This window comes from Thamnophis elegans, chromosome 13 (assembly GCF_009769535.1).
Source record: "Thamnophis elegans isolate rThaEle1 chromosome 13, rThaEle1.pri, whole genome shotgun sequence".
Lineage (NCBI taxonomy): Eukaryota > Metazoa > Chordata > Lepidosauria > Squamata > Colubridae > Thamnophis > Thamnophis elegans.
This window is the reverse complement of record NC_045553.1, coordinates 10,585,693-10,612,224: the sequence shown is the minus strand read 5'-3', so window position 1 is coordinate 10,612,224 and position 26,532 is coordinate 10,585,693. Positions and strand designations below refer to the sequence as shown.

Sequence of the window (26,532 nt, the reverse complement as noted above, 5' to 3'; positions counted from 1 at the left end):
ATCTCTATCTATCTTCTATATCAGCTAGCTAGCTGTCATTTATCTAATCTCTATCATCTAACTATCATCTGTCTTCGATCTATATCATCTCTCTGTCATCTCTATTCTACCATTCTATCATCTATATATCATGTATATATCAACTGTCTATATCTACCTCAATCATCTATCTCTCTGTTCTGTTCTATCTATCTATCTATCTATCTATCTATCTATCTATCTATCTATCTATCTATCTATCTATCTATTCTATTCTATTCTATTCTATTCTATTCTATCTATTCTATATATCATCTATATCTCTCTATCTATATCTACCTGTCCTATCATCTATCTCTAGCTCTCTATTATATCTATCTCTCTGTCATCTATCTCTCTATTCTATCTATCTCTATCTATTCTATCTCTCTGTTCTATCTATCTCTATCTACCTGTCATCTATCATCCTCTATATCTCTCTATCTCGCTGTCATCTATCTCCCTATTCTATCTATCTCTACTCTAGTCTATCTCTCTGTTCTATCTATAGATCATATATCTCCCTATATTCATTCATTCATTCTATCTGTCTGTCTATCTATCTATCTATCTATCTATCTATCTATCTATCTATCTATCTATCTATCTACCTGTCGTCTATCATCTATCTTTATCTCTCTATTCTATCTCTCTATTCTATCTATATATCATCTATCTATATCTCTTCTATTCTATTCATCTATCTATCTATATCTACCTGTCATCTATCTCTAACTGTCTTTTCTATCTATATATCATCTATCTATCTCTCCTATTATATTCTATTTATCTGTCTGTCTGTCTGTCTGTCCCCTCCCCCTCTCTATCATCTATCCATCAAATTTAGAGGCAGTTCTTGGCAGACTGTCCTGCTATTTCATTTTGCAGGCTTTCGATATTAAAGCTCAGAATCGCTAGCAGTGCTATGCGAAGTATTTTCAGCTGTTCCAGTCTTAGCCGAAATATTCTGAGCTCAGAATTTGGGTCTAAAATTGGAGAAATGAATTAAGAGGTGCCAAATATTTGGAGGGCCCCAAGGGTATTATTAATCAGGAAGCCAAGCTGCTCTCCTTTGTTGAAAATCTCTTTCATGTGATGTTCAAAAAAACAAACAAACCCAAAACTAACTTTTCTCTTCTTGGTTTTTTTTTTTTAATTTCAGGAAGTTCAATCACATCTGCGAACAAACACGGTTCAAAAACTGAGCAGGATTCCCGGGGCGTTTAACCTCCGTGCTTGTAGAGGATGGGAAAATTAAACCCAGAAACACCAACTTTACAGGTTTTTTTGCCTGGTTGTTCCCGCAAAAAAAAAAGGGGGGGGGGGATTGGCAATTTTTTTACATCAGGTACTCTGATGTGCTAGCGTGCTGGTTTTTTCTTTCCTTACGGTTATTATTTTGTCGTTTTCCTGCATTCTCCTTGCCTTTTTTTTAAAAAAAATTGCTTTGTTTTGAAAGCCAGAAGGGTGCGGCTGCCCCTGTTTTTCTTCCTGAATTTGAGCTACTGTAGGAATCTAAGGACTTGCCGAACGAGGCTGAATGGTAGAAATGGAACAATTCTCAGTGAACGTCAATGGTGGAAGGAGGCAAGGTCTTAACTGAGAAGGCAACGTGTAGAGCCAAGTACAAGAAGAAAGAAGTGCATTCTTGGCTCCTTGTTGGGCCAATTTCTTGGACCAACACAACATCTTGTGGAATTTGATGGGCCTAGACTTCTTGGCTCCTGGGTCAAAAGGTCACAGCTGGATTGGCCAAAGTTTGTCCAACACTGGCCACTTAAGGACGTATTTCTCAGCCTGTTGACATAAGGACTTCAGCTCCCAGACTTCCCCAGCCAGTCATGTTGGCTGAGGAACTGTGGGAGTTGGGAATCCACCTGTCTAAAAAATAGCCAAGGTTTAGAAACACCAACTTTAGGCTGCCTTGTTGTTTCTTGACACACTCCAGGTGTATTTCTTAAATGCTGCAGCTGTCCAGCTGTTGCAATTGACCCAGCCTCCTCAGATAGGAAAGCTTCGTCCTCGTTTCATTTTTTTTTCTTCTTCTTCAGTCTTTATTTTCCTCCTTCCTTAGATCCTGTCGTTTTCTTTTCCCCCCATGCTCAATTCTAGGATTTACACCGGTGCTCTCTTAAACCGAATTTCAATTCAGCCATTTTTCTTTGGGCTCCACGAGAAAGTTTCCCCCCCTCCCCAGGAAATCCCTTTTTCTTAGCAGTTGAGAGTTATGCTTCAAAAACAACTATGCATTTTCCCCTTCTTCGTGGTCCAATTCCACTAGAAATGCTTTTTTTTTTTTTTTTAATCCCCTGATGATAAAGAAGTCTTCACGATGGGAATTTGGCATAATCCAACTTGAAGATTTTTCAGTACAGTTGCTGGGTGGAGGTCATTAATATTGCCAGCTTTTATCCTGATCTCCCAAGGGCTATTCCTAAATTGGGCTTTTTTGGTCTCCCTAAAATGGAGCCGCACCATTCATTTTGCAGGAGGTTAGGCAGGGAAGTTTGTCTCTGCATAATATCCTTTTAAAAAAAAATATGTCAGAGCGACCTCTCTCCTAACTTAATGTTTTTTTTAAAAAAGCTATCCTCTGACCCATCAACAAGACCAACTAGGAATAACGGATAATTTGCATAAACAGAATGGCTTTTGAAATAATTTAGTGCTGGCATAACATTTCTGTTGATTCCACAGTTGGGCACATTTTAAGACGAGACAGAGGCCAACGTAGCCCCTTAGGAAGACTGGATAAAGATAGCTGAGCCTTCCCCCCCCTCCTCTTCTTACAACTTGCAAAGTTGCTTAAATTCAGCCATAACTGTATCCCAAATGGATCTTTTCCAACTAAAGCTTTCAGATGTGTTGGAATTCGCACCTACCGGAATCCTGATGGCTAATTGATTTGTTAGCTGCAATCTCAAAAACTTACCGAAGGCATCCGATTGGGGGAGGCTACACCGAAGCCCGTTTTGGGGCAGTCTTCCCATGGTTTAAAACATTTTGGCATTTCTGTGCTAGTTCTGTAGCCAGGATTTCTTGTCTTCCTTTATAGCTATGTTTCTCAACCGTGGCCACTTTTAAGATGGGTGGACTTCAACTCCCAGAGTTGGAGCTCCCAAGCTGGCTGGGGGATTCTGGGAATCGAAGTCCACTGAATCTTAACAGTTGCAGGAGAAACACAACTTTATAGTCATAGTGGCCTCATTCCAATCCACTTAAATGATGGGCCTTTTTTCCCCCTCCCTCTGTTCTCAAATTCAAGGGGACTTAACAGAATAACGTGCTGGACACAATGATTGAACGTTGACCTTATATTTTTATGCACTGAAACAGTTGATCTTTTCAGACCTGGGTCTTGAAGAGCTAAGGTGGGGGGTGGTCTGAAGAGAAAGCCACAGGCCCTCCAGAATTCAATGCCCTTTATGTTAAAAAGATGGTAAGGATTGGTTCGTTTTCTATCTGCAGACTTCTTTCACTCCACTTTTAAAAATATAGAGAGAGAGCTTTCAAGATTATCCTGTACAAACAGGGCTCTCCAAAATTGGAAACTTTTAAGACTTGGTGGCTTTTGACTTTTCCCCATGCTGGGGGATTCTGGACATTTGAAGTCCACAATTCTTAAAAAGTTGCCACGTTTTGGAGACCTTTGTTGTCTTATCACGAGCCTGTTTCACTAAAAAGCCACGTGAAGGCTTCAAGGAGCCGTGGCTCCTTGAATTTGCAAACCCAGGTTAAGTGGACGGCTGGACATGCTGCGTGGCTTCCACGCCCGGCTGCAGGAAAATTATAAAGAATTGAGGGACCTTTGCATGTCACTCTTGCTGCAACAGGTGTGTTTTCCCGTCTCAGGGAATGGAGAAAACAAAGGGGACTGCAAAACCGCACAGAGCCAAGTCAGTTTCTCCCCAGGTTAGCTTCTGGCTAGTCCAGGTGAGGTTCCCGGGGGAGGGGGGGAGACTTCTCCTCTTCCAAAATTGAAAGAAAAGGAGAGAGAAGAAAATTTGGTTGTCTTCTCTCCATGGACGTGACCCCTCCACTGCCATGGCTCTTCGTAGCCAACCAAAATGTAAATAAGAATTAAAAACAGCAGTTTGCTTTCCACCCCTCCTCCCCCCCCCCCCCCCCGCTAAATTTACCCCTTTCCTCCTTCATTCCAATCATACAAGTGTCTTCCAGGGGATTTAGAGGATTCACCCCCCCACACTTAAGATGGGCGGCTGGGACTTTAAAAAAAAGTTTTGTTATCTGCTCTTAAGAAGAAATGTTTTCAGCTTTTGTTTCCTTTGTACGTGAGCTGGTGGCTGGGAAACTGCGGGGGGGGGGGGAGAAAAGAATTCCGATAACTGTTGGGCTTTGGGGTTTATGATTTATCTTTGGAAAAATATTAAAATGCACAATGTTGGACTTTTTTGCTTTGCTTGTCTTCGGGCGTCAGTCATCTCAGCCTGGCACGCAAGCCAAAGTTGGGCGAATTGGGGAGGCCTTAAATATGGGCGCTGGCACTTGCGTTCCAGACCAATTTGCCATCACGGGGCTAGTCCAAATAAATATTAGCCAACGGGGGAAGAGCTTTCTTGCTCTGCAGATAAGGCGGCCACCTTATTGAGTACAGGTAGTCCTCAACCTATGACCACAATCGAGCGCAACATTTCTGTTGCTAAACAAGACAGTTCTTAAGTCAGTTTGGACCCCCACGTTAGAACTTTCCTGGCCAAAATTGTGATGGGAATCTGGTTTTCCGTGGACTTGACTTGTCAGAAATTCAGGTGAACAGAGTTGGAAGGGACCTTGTAGGTCATCTAGTCCAACCCACCCTCCGCCCACGCAGGTTCACAAAAGGGGATCATGGGGATGACCCCGGGACAATTGCAACCATCACAAATACGAGTTAGTCGCCAGACGTCTGAATTTTGATCACATGACCACAGGGTTGCTGCAGAGGCAATGTGAAAATCGGCTACGTCACTTATTTTCGGTGCTGTTGTAACTCCGAATAGTCACTAAACAAACTCTTGTAAGTTGAGTACAACCTGTAATAAGACAGAGGGAATGGTTGGCTGTCCCATTCACCACAACCTACCTATCTGTGGACGCTGAAATTTATTTCTCTAGATGTTGAGCCTCCCTTTTACAAAAGGGTAAATAAGAGGTAGGCACTTCCAGATGTTTTGAAAAAAACTTCCATCCTTATCAAGAATGAAACTTAGCATCTTTTGCTTTGCAAAAGGCAAGAACATTCAACTTGCATCCATTCATCCAGCTGTTTGAAGTTATAACAGCCCTGAAAAAAAAACCAACGACAAGTCCTCTTGTGATGACTATCAATCAATCAGAATAAGAGCTAGAAGGGACCTTGGAGGTCTTCTAGTCCGACTCCCTGCTCAAGCAGGAGACCCTCTACAATTTTGGACGGGTGATTGTCCAGGCTCCTGTTAAAAACCTCCAGTGTTAGAGCACCCACAACTTCTGGAGGCAACTTCTGTTCCACTGGTTAATTCTCCTCACTGTTAGGAAGTTTCTCCTCAATTTCAGGTTGCTTCTCTCCTTGGTTAGTTTCCATCCGTTGGTTCTTGTCCTGCCTTCGGGTGCTTTGGAGAATAAGACTCCCTCTTCTTTGAGGCAGCCCCTCAAATACTGGAATACTGCTATCATATCACCCCTTGTCCTTCACAACATCCCCGCCTCCACGTGATCAAACCTGGGTGTTTGGCAACTGGCATTTATTGATCACAGTTGCCATATCCCAGGGTCATGTGATCACCACTTGCGACAACTTTCCTAGCCAGCTGCCGATAAAGTCAAGATTTGTTTTAACCACGGCATAATTCATTTAGCCACAGCTTTAACAACCGTGGCAACAAAAACAAATGTCATAAAATCATGCCCGATCCTCTTAACAACTGCCTTACTTAGCAACTGAACAACTGATCCCATCTGTTAGTCCTTTGTCGAGAACTACCTGTGGTAATGTGATGACCCGGGGCGTGGCACAAAGGCAACACAGCCAGAGAACCGGTATGAGTCCCTTTATTAACACCAACTGTGCCCCTCAATGTCCCTTTCAACTCTCAGGCCTGGAGAAAGGCTCTTCCACAAACCTATAACAGCCTTTGGCTGAAAATACTCCAGTCCAAATGTTGTAAGCAGAAAACTTCCAACTATAAATCCAACAAGGCAAGAGAAGGTAATTAGCAATAGCAGTTAGACTTATATACTGCTTCATAGGGCTTTCAACCCTCTCTAAATGGTTTACAGAGTCAGCATATTGCCCCCAACAACAATCCGGGTCCTCATTTTACCCACCTCGGAAGGATGGAAGGCTGAGTTAACCTTGAGCCGGCGAGATTTGAACAGCTGAACTGCAGAACTGCAGTCAGCTGAAGTAGCCTGCAGTGCTGCATTTAACCACTGTGCCACCTCGGCTCTAATTAATCCGGCAGGGCAAGCAAGATAAGGAGTTCCAGGAGTGAAGTGGCACGGCAGTAAATCAAACCAGTTGGGAGGATGCTAGGAACTCAGATAAGCAGTTAAACTCAGTGTTTGTTCCCGACCGCCCCTCCCATTTGCCTCTCCTTTAAACTCCATCCCCAGGTGTGCCCTATGAAAGGAAGGGAGGCCGTTTCCTCCCTCGTAAGCCACGCCAACATTGCTCTCTTCTCTGTTCTTCCCTGCGCTCCCTAGGATGAGGAGGGGGTGGGCCTTGGTCTTCATCTGAACCCCCTCTTCCCTGTTCTACCTCTGCCCTGCTCTGCCCAGCCTGACTTTGCCCTTCCCCAGTTTCCTCCACAGCCAATGGAGCCACTCTCCCGCTCTCTGCTCATCTTCCATGTCACAGTCAGACTCCAAGGCGGGCATGGCAGGCAACCTGTGGGAGAGATGGCACACAAGGGACACAATTCTTGCCACGTGTGTGGTTCAGAATTCAGACGCAAAACTTCGGAGCTACCAGCCACAAAATTGAGGCGGTTTTACAAATGTGGACTCCACATCAGCCTGCCTTCTACCCAAACCAGTAACATACAAAAAGCTGGAAAGTATTTTAAGAATTTTGTATTTATTTAGTTTTTGACACGTAGACACATCTCCTGCACTGATCACGTAGCTATAAGGTGTGAAAATGTAATGGGGGGGGGGGGAACCATACAAATTTAAAAAAAAAAAAACCACACACACACACACACACAACCCCAACTTTTTGGAGAGATAAGAAAACTCAAACAAGCTTCTTATAAAAAAAATTATTTCCCCCAAAACAACAGGAAGCAGCAGGCTAGGGGAAGGGAGAATCCTTCAATTTGATTGTCCTGCTTGGAACAAAAATAGAACTCCTAGCAATCTTAAATCATTAAAGTTGGAGAGGAAAAACAGGTTTCAGTTCAAAGGCAGTATAAATTCTGCTTGTATTTCCCCATTAAGGTAAAGGTTCCCCTCGCACATATGTGCTAGTCGTTCCTGACTCTAGGGGGCGGTGCTCATCTCCGTTTCAAAGAGCCAGCGCTGTCCGAAGACGTCTCCGTGGTCACGTGGCCGGCATGACTCAATGCCAAAGGCGTACAGAACGCTGTTCCCTTCCCACCAAAGGTGGTTCTTATTTTTCTACTTGCATTTTTACGTGCTTTCGAACTGCTAGGTTGGCAGAAGCTGGGACAAGTAACGGGAGCTCACTCTGTTACGCGGCGCTAGGGATTCGAACTGCCAAACTGCCGACCTTTCTGATCGACAAGCTCAGCGTCTTAACCACTGAGCTATTATTATGATCAAATCTACTGCTCCTATAGGGGAGAAAATACTTCATTTCAAAGTGCAAATGTGCACAAAACACACACACACAAACACACACAGAGAAATCTTAAACCCTTCCACAACTGTGCAGGGTACTCTAAGCTAGCGCAGATGGAAGCTTAAAACAGCAGGTGAAAACGAGGAATTAATCTGAGTTAAGCAATTTAGGAGCCAGTTTTAAAGCTCTCTCAGACAGCGCCCGAAAAATGCTAACCAAAAAATAAAATAAATCTATTTTTAATAAGAGCTGGATTTTTCCCATTCCTTCCCTTGGCCCTGTTTTCCAGAGAGATATTTCAGGGACTTTCTCCAACAGCTGCCTGAACCAAATGCAGGACTTGGATAACATTCCCTTCTATTCCAGCCTCAAAAGTGTCTGAAAAATCACATTCCAGGACAAGGCCATTAAAATACAGCAGCTGGGTTAAAAGAAAAATTGTTTTGATTCAGGTATGAAGTTGTGCGATTAAAACCCAGCGGTGCCCTGTTTTAGTGGCCACAGGGAAGCATTACAGGTAGTCCTCAACGTACGATCCCCCAAATTTATGTCGTTAAGTGAGAAGTGTGTTAAGTGTCCCCGTTTTACAACTTCCCTTGCCATGTTTATGAAGTGAATCGCTACCGTTGTTAAATTAGTAACACAGCCGCCAAGTGAATCTGTTCTCCTCCATGGACTTTGTTTATCAAGAAGGTCGCATGACCATCCGTCATAGGGGTGAGTCAGTTGCCAAATGTCTGAATTTTAAACAGGGACGCCGCAACGTCTATGTATGTGGGGAAAGCAGTCGTAAGTCACTTTTTTTGGCGCCTTTTTAACTTTGAACCGTCACTAAATTAACTGTTATAAGTCGAGGACTACCTGTAAGTCGCTAATAGTCATGGACTTTGCAAATAAATCACGCATCTTCTGCAAAAACCATAACAAAGTTTGCTTAACATCTTATCACCTCCCGTTCAGTTCAAAAACCCTCAAGCAACACAAATCTTCATTCTCTAATAATACTGTAATTCCAAGTGCAATTTACTAAGGGGTCACAGACTGACCCCCTTCTTGAAAATCTTCTCTTGAGGGAGGAATTTGAACCCAAGGCTGGGCTATTGGCTTAACAATGTGGAGCAGAGCCGATTCAAAATATTGTGCGTTTAGGACGGCAAACCTTTTAAACCCACCACATCTCTTCCCCAGATTCTGTCATTGTGCGATCTCAGAAATGATGCAGCTGCTTTCAAGAGCTGTATAAGTAATGGCCAAAATTGTGGAAACCTTTTGGGAAAAGTATTTTGAGGTTTGATGGCTAATAACACCACTTTTTGTTGTAGTAGTACCATAAAATTATATATCAATTTTTTCTTGAGCACATGCAACCCAACTTTTTCTTGAGTGCATACGGCGCGCCAACCCATCCAAACTGGGTGTGATGTGTTGTGCGAGTTGCAAGGCCTGTTGTTGTATGGTGGTGGTATTTCGTTGACCTGACTTTGGAATAGCTATCCTGAACCTCAGCTGTAGTCACTATAGGGGAGAGAGATAGGATTCACAAAAGCCAGTGACTCCTTTGAATAAAATGTGTTAATCTAAATGTTTGCACCTCTAATCGCCTTTTCACATGCGTTGCTTGTATTTTTAGCTATCCCAGTTCTGTTTATAAAAGTAAAGCTTCCCCTTACACATACGTGCTAGTCGTTCCCGACTCTAGGGGGTGGTGCTCATCTCCGTTTCAAAGCCAAAGAATCAGGGCTGTCTGAAGACGTCTCCGTGGTCATGTGGCCGGCATGACTCAACACCAAAGGCACACGGAACACTGTTCCCTTCCCACCAGAGGTGGTCCCTATTTTTCTACTTGCATTTTTAAGTGCTTTCAAACTGCTAGGTTGGCAGAAGCTGGGGCAAGTCACGGGAGCTTGCTCTGTTATGCGGCACTAGGGATTCGAACTGCTGAACTGCCGACCTTTCTGATCGACAAGCTCAGCGTCTTAGCCACTGAGCTACCCATATTTTGGGGGGGGAAGGAATTATAATCCAACATCAGTAGAACTTTCTTCATCATGGCCAGAATTTGGTTGATTTCTTGCTAAGGATTATATCCAGAACAGTCCTTTTATCCAGTGAGGGGATTCAAATAATTTAACAACCGGTTTTCTTCCCTAATGATTTCTTCCAAAGACCAGTTCACCAAACTGCTCAGAAAATTAACAACCAGTTCTCCAGAAGTGGTGCGAACTGGCTGAATCCCACCACTGCTTTTACCTAAAACCTGATAGGCTTTAGATTTGATCACACCTCCCAAGTCAAACACAACTTGGAAAAAAAAAACACAAGCTTATTTCAGAAGGGAAAACGTCAGCTGGGTCTCCATGCGTCAAGACCAAGAATTGTGCTTCCACAGCAATATCCATAATAATTGCATTAACACTTAAGACAAAAGTTTGGGGCGAGCGTTGTTGAGTGCCGGATCGTGCCCCTGCCTAAGCAGATCAAAGGCTGCTTCTGAACGTCTGCCTCTTCCATCTCCAAAGATATCGCAGTCTTCACCACTTCCAGGACCGTCATGGACGATCAAAAGAGCACGTTTGGAGATGTCGTTGAATTGAGACGGGCCAGCGACTCTGGCTTTGGGCCAGGAGTGTAGGTTTCATCATCCCTGTCACCCTGAAAGGCATCTTGATAAGAACTGGAGGGCTCCCCCCACAGTTCCATGCCCAACCTGCTTCTGGTGGCCTCCTCCAAGTCATCTTCAAGCGATAGGTCCACCATCTGCTCCTTCCTCGTGGCTGTTCCTCCTTCACAGAGGACAGCGTTTGTCTGGGCAAAACATCAATGTATTGATTGGTGTGCTCCGCCAAAACCAACGGCTGTTGGTCATCCCCTTCTTCAGAGATCATAAAGACTGCTTTGGGCCCTTCTATGTCTACCGGACCCTCCTTGGGCTTGGCACAGTTGATGGCATTGCTTTTCAATCTGAGGGCAGCCTCCGGAGCATCCTTCCCTCCCCGACGGGGACTTTGGACAAGGGACAGAGAGCTCTCAACTTGGGAGGGCTCGGAAAGCCTCGGGTGGGCCGCAATCAGGAGAACCGGTCAAGAAATCAAAAGATGGGTTTTGCAAATTCGGACCTTCTCAAGGTAGAACCACCGGTCGCCTTCTGTGGTTTCTGGGCCGAAGGTGTCCACGGGTTACTGGCCAGATCTTCCAATGGGACCCTTCAGATGTCCCTTCCGTTTCCTCCGGCAGAGCGAACATTTTGAATCCTGGTGGGCTGGTTTGGGGTGGAGGTTGAAAAACCCTGGCAGGGAAGAGAAGATCCGTGTCAAGGACTTTGAGAGAAAATAGAGAAGAAGCGTTTCTTTAAGGCTCTTGCGTATGGAAGAGATAGTGACAGATATAAGAGAGAGAGAGAGAGGGAGAGGGAGAGGAAGAAATAAAAATGAAATAGAGAAAGTGTTGATAATGGATGCTTGATGGATGATAGATGATAAGACATAGGGATGATAGATAGATAGATAGATAGATAGATAGATAGATAGATAGATAGATAGATAGATAGATAGAAGATGATAGATATGGATTGATAGGATAGAGAGAGATAAATATGATAGAATGATTGATAAATAGATACGATATGATAGATAAGGGATAGATAGATAGATAGATAGATAGATAGATAGATAGATGATAGATAGATAGATAGATAGATAGATAGATGATAGATAGATAGATAGATAGATAGATAGATAGATAGATAGATGATAGACAGACAGACAGACAGATAGGATGATTGTATGTATATGTGTATGTGTGTGTGTGTATGTATGTGTGTGTGTGTATGTATGTACACACACAACATCTACCTATCTATGAGGTGATGGAATATATATGTGTGTGTGTGTTGTGGTGTGGTATATATATGTATATATGTATATGTGTGTGTGTATATATATATGTATGTATGTATGTATCACACACACACACACACACAAACTGGAACATAAAGTGCCAGTTTGGTTCAGCACAGATTCTGTTACAGTCTCATGTACAAGCAGTACTTGATGTACGGCCATAATTGGGTTCAGAACTTCTACCCTGGAGTGGTGCCTGATTGTACCACCATTTTGCTACGGTCATTGAAGCGAGCCTTGCCCAGACTCCAGCACTGGCCCATCTTCCTCCCCAACCTCCTCCCTGTCCGACTCTGCTGCCAGTTCCGCTGGCCACCGGTGGGCCGCAACAAATACTCACTCCGCTTTTGGCCCCTTTGGAGAAAGAACTGTTGTTGGCCCAGTGGCTCCATTGCTCCTGCAGCTGTGGGAAGGGAGCCAAGAGGTCATGGAAGGTACGTGCGCGCCACGCCTGTGGCTTCAGACAAGCGCCCTTGGGGGGTTCTTCTCCCTGGGAATTGGACCCTGGATGCTGGGCTCTGTTGGCTTGGGAATTAGCCATTCCGACACGGACGTCGGCTAGTGACGCTTCTCGTCAACCTCTTGTCCTAAGGAAAGAGAAAACCCCGTGGGAAGATGGCGTGGGATTTTCACGTGGCTGGTTTGAACACCCTCTCTTGAGCCACGGTGGGCTTTGTGGGGAAATGATGATCCCTTCAGCGAGCCCATCCCCAGACAGCCCCTCTATTGGGCTGGAGCAGGAATCCATGCAGGAAAAAATGCATGGTGTTTATTGATGAAATGCAAGCAAAGCCAAAAGAGCCGAGGTGGCTCAGTGGTTAGAGTGCTGTACTGCAGCCACTTCAGCTGACTGTTATCTGCAGTTCAGTGGTTCAAATCTCACCGGCTCAAGGTTGACCTCAGCCCTCCATCTTCCGAGGTGGGTAAAATGAGGACCCAGACTGTGGGGGGGCAATAGTCTGACTCTGTAAACCGCTTAAAGAGGGCTGAAAGCCCTATGAAGCGGTATATAAGTCTAACTGCTATGCTATTGTATACATTTGACTGGCAAAAACAAGATTAAAAGCAGGCAAAATCTGAACAAGAAAACGCACTCTCATTTTCTGTGTGTGTGTGTGTCTGTCTGTCTGTCTCTTTCCCTTCCTCTCTCTCCTTTCCTCGCGCTCTCATTCTCTCTTTTTCTGTCTCATTTTCTCTCTCTGTCTCTGTGTGTCTTTCTCTTTCTTTCTCTCTTTCTCTCTCTCTCTCCTATTTCTCTCTTCACCTTTTTATCTCTCTTTATATCTCCCCCTCTTTCTCCCTTCTCCCTTTCTCTCCTTCTATTTCTTTCTTTACCTTTTTATCTCTTTATCTCTACCTCTCTTTCTCCCTTCTCTCTTTCTCTCTCTTATTTCTCTCTCTTTTTTCTCTTCCCCTTCTTTCTGCCTTTCTTTCTCCTTTCTCTTTTTCTCTCTCTCACATGCTTTCTCTTTGTTTCCCTTTTTTCTTTTTCTTTCTTTTTTATTCTCTCTCTCTCTCCTCCCCCCCCCCCTTACCTGTATTTTACAAGAAGTAAAACTCAAGCGACCAGGTTCTGGATTGGCAGAAATAATGAACACCTCATCACCTCCCAGACAGCTGACATTGGAGGGGCTTCTAGATCGATGATGGGTTCCAGATTGCCAGGGCAGGAAGTGACTGGAGAAAATACCAAAATGTATTATTTGCACCAAAGAATGTTTTCAGAATCATTTGTAACCCACTCTGCATTCTTCTCAGATGCTCTATAACAGTGTAATACCTACAGTTGTGTGATATCACAGCAAAGATGAATGGAGTATTGGACCCTGAACAAAAACTTTCCAGAATTGGACAACGTAATCCTATTTCTGCTTACCGACGCCATTTCTCCCAAGAGAATGATTGTTGTTTTCATTTTCTTGATATGGGATCACCAGCTGGAGTTCACTGACGTCGACACCGGAGTTGTGGATCTGATTCTACAATTCCAACATTTCCAAGTTCAAGCAATGGATCAGCAACCAGTTTCAAAAGTGATAAACAAAGCTCACAAGGGACCTGAAATAATTATACTTACTTCTGATCACTGTGGACTTCCAGAGAATTTCTTTTGAGACATAACCTCCATCTAGAAAATAAAAAGAACAGAAAACATTTCAATCATTTAACACAATAACAAACAGAGTTGGAAGGGACCTTGTAGGTCATCTAGTCCAACCTCCCCCCACCCCCCACCAGTCCAGTTGTCATGCCTGCAAGCCATCTTTTATTTTTGGACTTCAGGCCTGCCAGGCTTACTCTGGGAAAATGGGAGGGGGGATTGTATGGAGTTGGGTGATATGTAGCCATAATAACATTCTTCTTAGAAATTCAAGGTCATCTTTGTCTTTGCACCTGGCCGGAACTGGATGGGAAGAATCTGTCTTCGTGGCAGTGGAAGATTGGACCATGTGATGAACTTATGGGTGTTGGGGCTGGGTCTTGAACTTTCAACTGGTAGGGAAAACCTGGAAGCTTTCAGATTCAGGTTTTCCCAGATGCGCCAACATGGTTCTTTTAATAAATTGGAAATTTGAGGAACCTCTTGCCTCAGATTCTTATTTTATTTTGGATGCTATTTGGAACCTCAACACTACTCTCTTCTTGAAAGCTTCCAGGGATGAAACTCCCGCAACTTCCGAAGGCAACTTCTGTTCCAGTGGTGGATTGTTCTCACTGTCAGAAAATGTCTCCTTGTTTCCAGGTTGAATCTCTCCTTGTTCAGTTTCCATCCATTATTCCTTGTCTGGCCTTCAGGTGCCTTGGAAAATAGCCTGACCCTCCTCCTCTCTGTGTCAGCCTCTCAAATATGTCTTAGAATGGGGCAAAGCCCTCTTAACCGACGTCTTGCTTAGCAACACAAATTCAGGGCGCAATAACTTGAGGACTCCCTGTAAGTTTGGCTGTTCAGATATTCCACAGTTTGCAAAGTTGGGAGACCTTCAGTGGCAAGCTCTTTTGTCTTCGCAAATGAGTCAAGGCAAACCCCCATCCTGCATTCGACAGGGCACGGTTCATAGTCACAAAGGTGGCCAGATGAATTCGGAGGCCAAAAGCAATTAGAAGTATTGGGCAACCAACAAGCAAAGCTTTCATTCCTTCTCCAGCCAGTACACAAAGGGAGCAGTGTGGCAAAATCTTGGAGAATCCCCAGAAAGTGGTGGAGGAGAATCCATCTTTGGACATTTCACTGAGGAACTGTCTTTTCCTTCCCCCACCCACTCCTCATTTACACGCACAAACACACACTATTAGAACAGCGTTAGGTGTCCTACAAAGCCAGAATTTGGAGAAATATGTCTGGGGTGGTTTGCTGATTGTGTCCAGGCTGCTACTTTTAGCCTCACTAATGAAAATGAGAAGGAGGAAAAATGTTTAAATACAAATCAACTAAATGTTGGAAATGTCACCTGACATTTTATCATATGTGGTGGACATGTACAGAAGTTTAAAAAAAAAATACTGGGCAGAAACCAAAGGTGTGAAGAGAAGAGAGGGAAGGAGAGGGAAAGAAGAAAGAGGAAGGAGAGGAAGATGGGGAGGGATAGGAGAGGAGGAGAGAGGGTATGAAGGGGAAGAGGTAGAGAGGAGTAGGGAGAGGAAGGGAAGAAGGAAAGGGGAAGGAGAGGAGGAAGGAAGAAAGTAGAGAAAGGAGGGAGGGAGAAAAGGAAAGTAGAGTGGCATCAAAACAAAATAGGTGTATGGGATGGTAAGCAAAGTAATCCCCATCATATATTTTAATTTTATATATGGAAAAATGAATGTTTAAAAGTATTAAAATGTGATAAGAATAATAACGAAGGGAATGTATACTTGTAAATGTGTGTATGAGACTAAAATAAAAATAAAAACTTTTTAAAAAATAAATCCAAATGTGGTTGGAGAAGATGACGCATTGATCTAAAACCTGAACTGTTCTTGTTGGGTATATTATCAGAAAAATATAGTAAAGAAAATGTATATTGATTATTCGCGTAATAACTGCAGCTAGAGTTGTGTTTGCACGAAATTGGAAGGGTGAAGAGATTCCCCACAGGTGAAAACGGGATTAAAAAAATATTAGAATGTGCAGAAATGAATAGATTAACACTTGCAATTAAAGGAAAGGAAGAATCTGACTATTATAATATGGGAGCTATTCTATCAATGGGTAGAGAATAAATATGAAAATGATGTATTATAAAGTTAAATAAATTAAGAGAAATGTTATAATAATAGATATGCGAAGTTTAAGTATTAGTATTAAAATAAGAATATATTTATATGTATATGTATGTGTGTATGTGTGTATGTGTATGTATGTGTATATATGTATATATATATGTATGTTGTATGTATGTATGTATGTATGTGTGTATATATATATATATATATATATATATATATATATATATATATATATATATATATATATATATATATATATATACACACACATAGCGCAGTGGTTAAATGCAGCACTGCAGGCTACTGCTAGATCAGCAGTTCAGCGGTTCAAATCCCACCGGCTCAGGATTGACTCAGCCTTCCATCCTTCCGAGGTGGGTAAAATGAGGACCCAGATTGTTGGGGGCAATATGCTGACTCTCTGTAAACCGCTTAGAGAGGGCTGAAAGCCCTATGAAGCGGTATATAAGTCTACTGCTATTGCTATTGCTATTGCTATGTATGTATGTAGGTATGTATGGCAGGCCCCTAAACCATCTAGACTCCTGGGACTTTTCAATCTTGCCAGAGAGAGGGGGGCACCATCCTCCCCCCTATATATACCTACAGTGGATTGGAACTGGGCTTTTAACCACCTTGCCAATTAATTGCCATAGGAAGGGAGAGGAGTAGAGTACCTCTCCCCCCCCTCCCCTCTCAGGGGAGGGTGGAAGATACCTTGGACTACCACAAGCTTAGTACGGACTTGCCAACTTGCGCAATTTAATTTTTTTAATTTTTTAATTGGTATGTTGAGTGCATGGGATTGTCTGGGATGGTGTGAATGACCTCACTTTTATTATTATTATCGTTGTAATTTGTGTTTTTTAATTATTCATGAGGACTGCTTGTGTGAGAGCTTGGGTATGATTGACTCGGAGGGCCTGCCGGGGTTTGCGGGGGTCACCGGGTGGTTGGGGGGACTATGGCCACGGGAGAGGGTCGGAGCATTGCGGTCATAACAGGGAGGGGCAGATATGGCGGGGACTTTAGGGCAAGCCATTACCGGGGAAGGAGGGTTTCGCTACATTACAGAGATCCCTCCTTCCGGCCCTATGAGTCCCACTCCAAGACCAGATGGCGCGAGTAGTCAGGACCCTGGTCTCAGGCTGCTGTTGCTAAATGCAGGTCTGTTGTTCACAAAGCTCCCCTCGTCCGGACTTAATTGTTGACGAGAGGGCAGACCTGGCATGTATTACTGAAACCTGGCTGGGCACAGAAGGAGGAGTCCCTTCCCTTACAGCACAGAAACCGCTTTGGTCGCATTGACCGATGATCTCTGGAGAGCTAGGGATGGAGGCTTTGCGTCCATCCTGTTCTCCTTGACCTCTCAGCGGCTTTCGATACCATCGACCATGGTATCCTTCTGCGACGACTGCAGAGGTGGGAGTGGGCGGCACTGTCTTGCAGTGGTTCTCCTCCTACCTCTCGACAGGTCGCAGTCGGTGTTGGTGGGTGGCAGAGATCGTCCCCGAGGCCCCTAACATATGGGGTGCCACAGGGGTCGGTCTTGTCCCCACTCCTATTTAACATATACATGAAACCGCTGGGCGAGATCATCCGGAGGCACGGGATAAAGTATCACCAATATGCGGACGATACACCAATTGTATCTGTCCGCCCCGTGCCAACTCAATGAAGCGGTGGACGTGATGAACCAGGGTCTGGAAGTTGTTTAAGACTGGATGAGAGCAAACAAACTGGTGCTCACCCAGACAAGACCCGAGTGGCTGTGTGTTTTCCTCCCAATATTTGACCACCGTACCATCAATCAGGCTGGGGGGACAAAACTTATACCCCTCAGATAGGGTCCGCAACTTGGGAGTCCTCCTGGATCCACAGCTGAGTTTTGATCACCATCTATCGGCTGTGACCAGGGGGGCATTTGCCCAGGTTCGCCTGGTGCGCCAGTTGCGGCCCTACCTGAATCGGGAGGCTCTCACGACAGTCACTCGAGCCCTTGTGATCTCTAAGCTGGAATACTGCAATGTGCTCTACATGGGGCCTGCCCTTGAAGAGCACCCGGAGACTTCAGCTAGTACAGAACGCGGCCCGCGCGAGTGATTGTGGGCGCATCTCGGTTCGCCCACATAACACCTATCCTCCGCGAGCTGCGCTGGCTGCCTGTAGATCTCAGGGTGCAATTCAAGGTCTTACTTACCACCCATAAAGCGCTCATGGTAGTGGATCTGACTATCTGAGAGACCGCCTCCTGCCAATAATCTCCCTGCGTCCCATCAGATTCGCATAGAGCGGGCCTCCTCCGTATTCCATCCGCCAGTCAGTGCCGACTGGCGACCACCCGGAGGAGAGCCTTCTCAGTTGCTGGTCCGACGCTATGGAACAATCTCCCCGTGGAGATTCGTACCCTGACCAACAGTCCAGGCCTTCCGTACAGCCCTCAAGATCTGGCTAGCCCGTCAGGCCTGGGGATAAACTCTTCTGCCCCTCCCGAATGCTGAGTGAATGTTGTGTTTTAGTACTTTTTAGTTATTTCACATTTTTTTTTTTGTATTTTGTCTTTCACTCCCCTTCCCTTACTATTGTAAGCCGACCCTGAGTCCCCTCAGGGAAAAGGGCGGCCTATAAATGCTAATAAAATCTAAAAAATCTAAACAGTCCCCCTTGTAGAGATGTGCCCAGAGGGTTTTCAGGTGCTTCATCAGCCGAGAGCCAGGGGAAGGGGTGGCGGTGTGGCTATTATTATCCGGGAGTCTCTGTTACCTCATAGGGTCCCTGCTCCGGAGCTTGCCGGGTGTGAGTCCCTGCTGATAAAGTTGGACCTCAAGGGTCAAGTGGGTTTGCTGCTAACGTACCTGCCTCCCAACTGCGTTGCAGCATCCCTCCCCTCCGCTCCTCGAGTCAGTAGCCGAGCTGGCAGTTGAGCTCCCCAGGCTTATAGTTCTGGGGGACTTTAATCTGCCATCGCTCGGTGAACGCTCTGATGGGGCGCAGGAGTTCATGGCTTCCATGACAGCCATGGGCTTGACCCAGGTATTCGGGGCCCAACTCATACAGCGGGTCACATGCTCGACCTCGTATTCCTCGCAGAGCAGTGGATGCGTGATCTTGGTCTGAGGGGTAATGAGATCATACCCCTGTCGTGGTCAGACCACTGCCTACTGAGGCTTGACTTCCGGAGGCCAAACCCCCACCGTAGGGAGGAGGAACCGACCAGGTGGTTCCGCCCCAGGCGACTGATGGACCCTCTGAGGTTCCAGACGGAGCTTGGGGTAATTCCCGACACCTCCGCCCACAGTTCGGCGGAGACTCGGGTTGCCGCCTGGCATTCGGCGGCGGCGGAGTCTCTTGACCGGATTGCGCCACTACGGCCCCTCCGGGTCAGCGGATCCCGGAGACCTCCTTGGTTCACCCGAGGAGCTCCGGAGAAGAAGCGCCGGAGGAGATGCCTAGAGCACCAGTGGAGGTCCGATAAGTCCGAGGAGACCGAGCACTTTTTGACTACCTGCACCAAGGATTACATCCGGGCACTAAGAGTTGCCCAAAAGAACGCATATCTCCGCCTTGGTTGCGTCCGCCGAGTCACGCCCAGCCGCCCTGTTTAGGATCACCCACTCCCTCCTCAATAGGAGGGACTGGGAGACCCCTTGCAGGGTAGGGCTGAGGACTATGCCCAGTTCTTGGCGGACAAAGTTGCTCGGTTTCGGTCGGACTTGGACTCCACCGCTGTAGATCCGGCCGAGACACAGGGGGATTACTTGGCAAACCATCTCTGGGTTGAGTTCCAGGATGTTGCCTCTGGGGATGTGGACAAGGCCATTCGAGCTGTAAGTGCCTCCACCTGTATTCTGGACCCGTGTCCCTCCTGGCTGGTTGCCAACAGCAGGGAGGTGACACATGGCTGGATCCAGGCGGTCGTGACCACCTCCCTTCGGGAGGGGCACTTCCCCCGTCGCACTTAAGACGGCGGTGGTGAGACCCCTCCTGAAGAAACCATCCTTGGATCCAGCCATTTAAACAACTATCGTCCTGTCTCCAACCTCCCCTTTATTGGGAAGGTTGTCGAGAAGGTGGTGGCCTTCCAGCTTCAACGGGCCTTGGAGGAAGCTAGCTATCTTGACCCCTTCCAGTCCGGCTTCAGACCTGGTTACAGCACTGAAAACCAGCTTTGGTCGCATTGATCGATGATCTCTGGAGGGCCAGAGATGGAGGCCATGCGTCCATCCTGGTTCTCCTTGACCTCTCAGCGGCTTTCGATACCATCGACCATGGTATCCTTCTGCGACGACTGCGGGAGGTGGGGTGGGAGGCACTGTTTGCAGTGGTTCTCCTCCTACCTCTCGGACAGGTCGCAGTCGGTGTTGGTCGGGGGGCAGATCGTCCCTGAGGCCCCTAACATATGGGGTGCCGCAGGGTTCGGTCTTATCCCCCCTACTATTTAACATATACATGAAACCACTGGGCGAGATCATCCGGAGGCACGGGATAAAATACCATCAATATGCGGACGATACACAACTGTATCTGTCCGCCCCGTGCCAACTCAATGAAGCGGTGGACGTGATGAACCAGGGCCTTGAGGCCGTTAAGAACTGGATGAGCGCTAACAAACTGGTACTCAAAACCGGACAAGACCGAGTGGCTGTTGTGTTTCCCTCCCAACAATTTGGCTGATATTCCAACACTCAGGCTGGGGGGGTCAAATTTTATACCCCTCAGATAGGGTCCGTAATCTGGGAGTCCTCCTGGATCCACAGCTGACCTTTGACCATCAGTTGTCGGCTGTGACCAGGGGGGCATTTGCCCAGGTTCGCCTGGTCCGTCAGTTACGGCCCTACCTGAACCTGGGGCTCTCGCAACAGTCACTCGAGCCCTTGTGATCTCTAGGCTGGAATACTGCAATGGGCTCTACATGGGGTTGCCCTTGAAGTGCATCCGGCGACTGCAGTTAGTCCAGAATGCAGCCGCGCGCGTGATAGTGGGCGCACACGCGATTCGCCCACATTACACCCCATCCTCCGCGAGCTGCACTGGCTACCTGTCGATCTCCGGGTGCGCTTCAGGGTATTGATGACCACCTTTAAAAGCACTCCATGGTAGTGGATCTGGGTACTTGAGAGACCGCCTACTGCGATACCTCCCTCCGACCGATTAGATCGCACAGACTGGGCCTCCTCCGGATTCCATCTGCCAGTCAGTGTCGACTGGCGACTACACGGAGGAGAGCCTTTTCTGTTGCAGCTCCGACCCTGTGGAACGATCTCCCAGTTGAGATCCGTACCCTCACCACCATCCAGACCTTCCGCACGGCCCTTAAGACCTGGCTCTCACCAGCAGGCCTGGGGATAAGTTCCTAAAGTACCCGCCCGAGTGTTGACTGTTGAATGCAAGTTGTGTTTTATTAATATTTAGTTTACTCACTGTTGTCTTTTATTATTGCACCCCCTTCCGATGGTTGTAAGCGCCCTGAGTCCCCTCAGGGAGAAGGGCGGCCTATAAATCTTAATAAAAGGAAAAAAAAAAAGATGTATGTATGTATGTATGTGTGTGTGTGTGTATATATATATATATATATATATAGTATATATATATATATATATATATATATATATATCACACATATACATCACACATACATACATACATACATACACATACATACATACATACATACATACATACACACACACAACCCCTGGTATGCCCAAATATGGGAGGGAGCATACTGCTTTCCTTTTCTGCCTTTCAGCTCACCCTAGGAATCATCCAGGCAGAAAGCCTTTTTATGTTGTCTTTGTTACATTTGTGTTGCATTTGTGCTGGTAAATAAATAAATAAATATGTGCTGATAAATAATATAAATTTATTAAAAAATAAATCCCTTTATTTATCAGCACAAATGCAATATATATATATATATGTAAGATTTAACTATTATGACACAAACATTTTGTACCCAGACAACACAATGTTTAATGAATGATGAAATGTTTGTATTAAAAGAAAAATAAAAAAATGAAAAAAAAGAGAAAATGAGAAGGAGGAGATGAAGAGAAGCACTGAGAGAAGTAACCACCACCATAGTAGCTACTTGCTGAAGCTTCAGGAAAGCACAGCAGAGCAACAGGGAAGGAGAAAATGTCCCATGCTCCCCAAAACAGCATGTGAATTTTTCCTTAATAACTGACCAATCAAGTTTGGGACTTTCGGATCAGCGTTGCCCCAAGGAAAGAGCTTGAAGCTTGAGGTTCCCAAGAATCAATCATGAATCAATCCATTAACTGGATTCGTGTATGGAAGATGGCAAGGTTGGACCAAAAGGTTTCAGGATGCCTATTCTTTTACTTCAGATAGTCAGATGAGGCCATTCTAATGGCAGAAAGTGAAGAGGAACTAAAGAGCCTCTTGATGCAGGGAAGGAGGAGAGTGCAAAAGTTGGCTTGAAACTCAACATTAAGAAAACTTAAGATCATGACATCCGGCCCCCTCCATTCCTGGCAAATAGATGCGGAAGAAATGGAGGTCGGGACAGATTTTATTTTCCTGGGCTCCAAGATCACCACAGATGGGGACTGCAGCCAAGGAATTAAAAGACGCTTGCTCCTAGGGAGGAAAGCGATGGCAAATCTAGACAGCAGACTTAAAGGCAGAGACATCACCTCACCAACAAAAGTGTGTCTAGTCAAGGCTATGGTTTTCCCAGTTGCAATGGATGGCTGTATCAGATTGTCAGCTTGCCAATAAATCCTGATGCTCTTTTAATACCATTCATCCCTCGGCGTCTTGGGGTGCTTAAAAACACTGCAGTGTGGATTCTCAAGCATCTAGGAAGGTAAAGCAGATGGTTTTCCCAGTTGTAATATATGGCTGTGAAGGTTGGACCATAAGGAAGGCTGAGCGCCAAAGAACGGAGGCCTTTGAACTCTGGTGCTGGAGAAAACTCCTGCGAGTCCCTTGGACTGCAAGGCCATCCAACTGGTCAGTCCTAGAGGAGATCAACCCTGACTGGACAACCCTTTAGAAGGCCAGATCCTGAAGAGGAAACTCAAAGACTTTGGCCACCTAATGAGAAGGAAGGACTCCCTGGAGAAGAGCCTCATGCTGGGAACGATGGAGGGCAAAAGAAGAACGGGACACAGAGAAGGAGGGGGCAGGATGGAGTCACCGAAGCAGTCAGCGTGAGCTTCAAAGGACTCCAAAGGATGGTAAAGGACAGGGAGGCCTGGAGGAACGTTGTCTGTGGGGTCACGATGGGTCGCTAGGGATTCAAACTGCTGACCTTCTGATTGACAAGCTCAGCGTCTTAGCCACTGAGCCACCGCATCCCTTCATACAAGGGCTGAAATGACTGCTGATCTAAGATTATGTGTTTTTGATGTATCAATCTGAGTAATTAATTTATTAATCTGTACTAAATGCGTCTGACTAAAACCTATTAAAACCACTAATAAGGCAGAAGCATTATCCAGCTGGTGATGCACCATGGTGTATGTAACCTATTTAGCTGTTTTATTAAAATTATCCATGTTTTAATTAAGCATTTAATTTCAGGTTGTCTTCGAATTATATTCACAATAGAGCCTAAAATTCCCGTTGCTAAGTGAGACTTTGTTAAGTGACTTTTGTCCCATTTTGCGACAAGGAAAGTCATCAAATGGGGGGCAAAATTCACTTAATGAATTTCTCTTTTAACCACTTACATTTTGGGCTCAGTTATGGTCATAACACAAGGACTCACTTTTTTCTAGTATTGGAGAAACATCGCTCCACGTCATTAAATCCATTAGTATTGCAGCTTAAAGTGACTTCAGAAACATGGGATTAAGGATTAAGGTCAAGGAGAGATTCAACCTGGAAATAAGGAGGAATTTTCCGACAGGGAGAGCAATCAACCCATGGAACAGAAGTTGCCTTCAGAAGTTGTGGGATCTTCATCCCTGGAGGCTTCCAAGAAGACACAGGACTGCCATCTCTCAGAAATGGTATAGGGTCTCCTGCTGTGGCAGTGGGTTGGACTAGATGACCTACAAGGTCCCTCCCATCCTCTGTTAATCTGAATCTATCTAAGATGATCAAAGGCCTGAAGACTAAACCTACGATGAACGGTTGCAGGAACTGGGCTTGGCTAGTCTAGTGAAGAGAAGGACCAAGGGAGACAGGAGAGCAGTCTTCCAATATTGGAGGGGCTGCCATGGAGAGGAGTGGGTCAAGCTATTTTCCAAAGCACCTGAAGATCAGACAAGGAATAATGGGTGGAAACTGAACAAGGAGAGGTTCAACCTGGAAATAAGGAGAAATTTCCTGACAGGGAGAGCAATCAACCCATGGAACAGAAGTTGCCACCAGAAGTTAATGGAAGCTTCATCACTGGAAGCCTTCAAAAAGAGATTGGACTGCCATCTGTCTGAAATGGGGTAGGGTCTCCTGCTTGGGTGGTGTGGTTGACCTACACAGTCCCTTCCAACTCTGCTAATCTGTTAAGACTGAAAACACAAAACAGTGAAGAATCCACCATCGCTCACTTACCTACATGCAATGCAGAGGGAGGACAGGAGGACCATCGCAAAGAACAGGATGCCAGTGATGACCACGAGCATCATGGTATTCTCTTCTCCATCTTTGATATCATTGGTGGGCATCATCTCTGTCCCGTTCTTGTACTCGAAGAGCATGGCGAAGCCTCGCCCACGGTCGGTGGTGGTGATGAGCTCCACAATAACTTCCACCATCTTCAGAGACGACCCAAAGGTCATGTTTTGGTTCAAGGGTGATTTTGTCCCACAGAAACGAGAAGAAAAAGCGATGAGGTCCGAGACGTATAAGACGTCGTCTGGACAAACATCAGCCGAGAACGATGGAGTAAAGAGATGTTCAGCGGCAAGATCACAGTTGAAATGGCAGCATCGTCTCCAAAAATCACCTTCCCTGAATGTTTCTGAGGACCTTCGGCCATCTCCTTAGCAGGATAATGAGCAAATACTATTTTGTCCACCAAGTCCTTCTTCTCTTGTTTTCCACCTTGACTCATCAAGGTGTTGTTGGTTCCTCCCTGGGTTGGAAATTTACTTGATTGTGTGACAGCTAAGTCTTTGGGTTCTCCACTTGGATGGGATTCTTTCCACTCAAGGTTTTGAGAAGTGGCTTCGAGAAGGCCCTCAACGGGATCCGTTGAGTCAAGATCAAGGTCCACTGAAGTCTTGGTTGGAAAGATGGAGCTGGAATATCCTGCAGTTTCTTCTCCAGATGACGACTCCTTGTTTGTATTTTTGGTCAAAGAAAAATAGCCATCCCAGGCATCTTCACTGAGGCTTTCAAAGACATCAAAGTCAAAGATCTCCAACAATAGGTAGGTCTTAGCAGGGATAAGAAATCGCCAGACGCAGTGCATCCCCGATGAATAATTGTTGGGGAATCCAGGAGATAAAATCAATCCTCTTTCCCAGGAACTGAACTGAGCCCCACAAGAATAATAGACCTGAAACAACAAAAAGGAGGAAAAGTCACACTCGTTTCCTTCAACAAAAGATTTCACTCTGTCAACTGACCACGTTCTCCCTCCATTTTGGACCCATCAGTTCTGAGTTAATTTTTTTTACAGATTAACAGAGTTGGAAGAGACCTTGTAGGTCATCTAGTCTAACCTAGTCTAACCCTGCGCCCTACACCATTTCTGACAGATGGCTGTCCAGTCTCTTCTTGAAAGCCTCCAGTGATGAAGCTGCCACAACGTCTGAAGGCAACTTTTCTTTCATTAGTTCATTGTTCTCACGGTCACAAAATTTCTCCCTATTTCCAGGTTGAATCTCTCCTTGTTCAGTTTCCATCCATCATTCCTTGTCTGCCTTCAGGTGGTTTGGAAAATAGCTTGACCCCCTCCTGTCTGTGGTAGCCCCTCAAATATTGGAACATTGCTATCCTGTCTCCCCTGGTCCTTCTCTTCACTAGACTAGCCATGCCTGGTTCCTGCACCCATTCATCTTATGTTTTAGCCTCCAATCCCTTCATCATCCTGGTTGCTCTTCTCTGCACTCTTTCTAGAATCTCCACATCCTTTTTATAGTGTGACCAAAACTGGATGCAGAATTCTTGGGGCGGTCTTACTAAGGCTTTATATACTTATTTGTTGCTCATGGATACAAAACAAAGTTTTTCCTGTCTTGAAAAAAATGTTGGGAGGAGAACAAAACTCATGCTGGTTCAGAGACTCGAGACCTCCACTCCAATCACAACTGATTGTGTTGAGGAAACCAGTGGAACGGCTTGCCTTCAGAAGCTGTGGGTGCCTCATCACTGGAGATTTTTGAAGAGATTGGATAGCCAATGCTGGCTGGGGAACTCTGGGAGTTGAAGTCCACAAGTCTTAAAGTTCCCAAGTTTGGACACCCCTGGCATAAAGCATCTATGGAATTTCAGCCTTGACCCACAAGATATAAATCCTCATATATTTTCTAATCCCGCTGGCAATTAAGCTTCGATAGAGCAAAGTTATACATTAACAAGACTTTCTCTTAAACGCCGTCCGTTCTCTGGCATTAATTGTGGAGGAAAGGAGGTTTTAAAAGGGAGGGGGGAAAGAAACTACAAAGGGATTAAGTCATTTTTAGTCTGTTTCAACAGAAATGGATC

General features: G+C 45.4%; 2 protein-coding genes across 4 annotated transcripts in view; one reads left to right on the top strand and one right to left on the bottom strand.

Moving 5' to 3' along the window:
* CHFR (checkpoint with forkhead and ring finger domains) overlaps positions 1–4,425 on the top strand; it is a 30,569-nt gene extending 26,144 nt beyond the window's left edge. For both annotated transcript variants that reach the window (XM_032229221.1, XM_032229222.1), the window contains one exon: positions 1,181–4,425. In XM_032229221.1, coding sequence (XP_032085112.1) covers positions 1,181–1,223 — 43 coding nt within the window. In that variant the 3' untranslated portion in view covers positions 1,224–4,425. The remainder of the gene's footprint in view (positions 1–1,180) is intronic.
* Positions 4,426–9,762: 5,337 nt separating this feature from the next.
* Positions 9,763–25,461, bottom strand: LOC116516420. 2 transcript variants are annotated; one of them, XR_004256349.1, is made up of 5 exons: positions 24,433–25,461; positions 13,778–13,828; positions 13,236–13,679; positions 12,041–12,287; positions 9,763–11,087 (listed from the first exon to the last, which is right to left on the bottom strand). XR_004256349.1 is itself a non-coding variant. In XM_032228884.1 (2 exons), the coding sequence occupies exon 1, from the start codon at positions 25,292–25,294 to the stop codon at positions 24,668–24,670; it is 627 nt and encodes a 208-aa protein (XP_032084775.1). In that variant the 5' UTR covers positions 25,295–25,461; the 3' UTR covers positions 13,170–13,828; positions 24,433–24,667. The 2 variants fall into 2 exon arrangements, 1 of the variants encoding a protein (XP_032084775.1); XM_032228884.1 differs by lacking the exons at positions 9,763–11,087; positions 12,041–12,287 and having other exon boundaries at positions 13,170–13,828.
* Positions 25,462–26,532: the final 1,071 nt, after the last annotated feature.

What these genes read in the sequence shown, in the direction of transcription:
- LOC116516420 (XM_032228884.1), bottom strand. Translation starts at nt 25,294, where the DNA reads ATGCACTGCGTCTGGCGATTTCTTATCCCTGCTAAGACCTACCTATTG.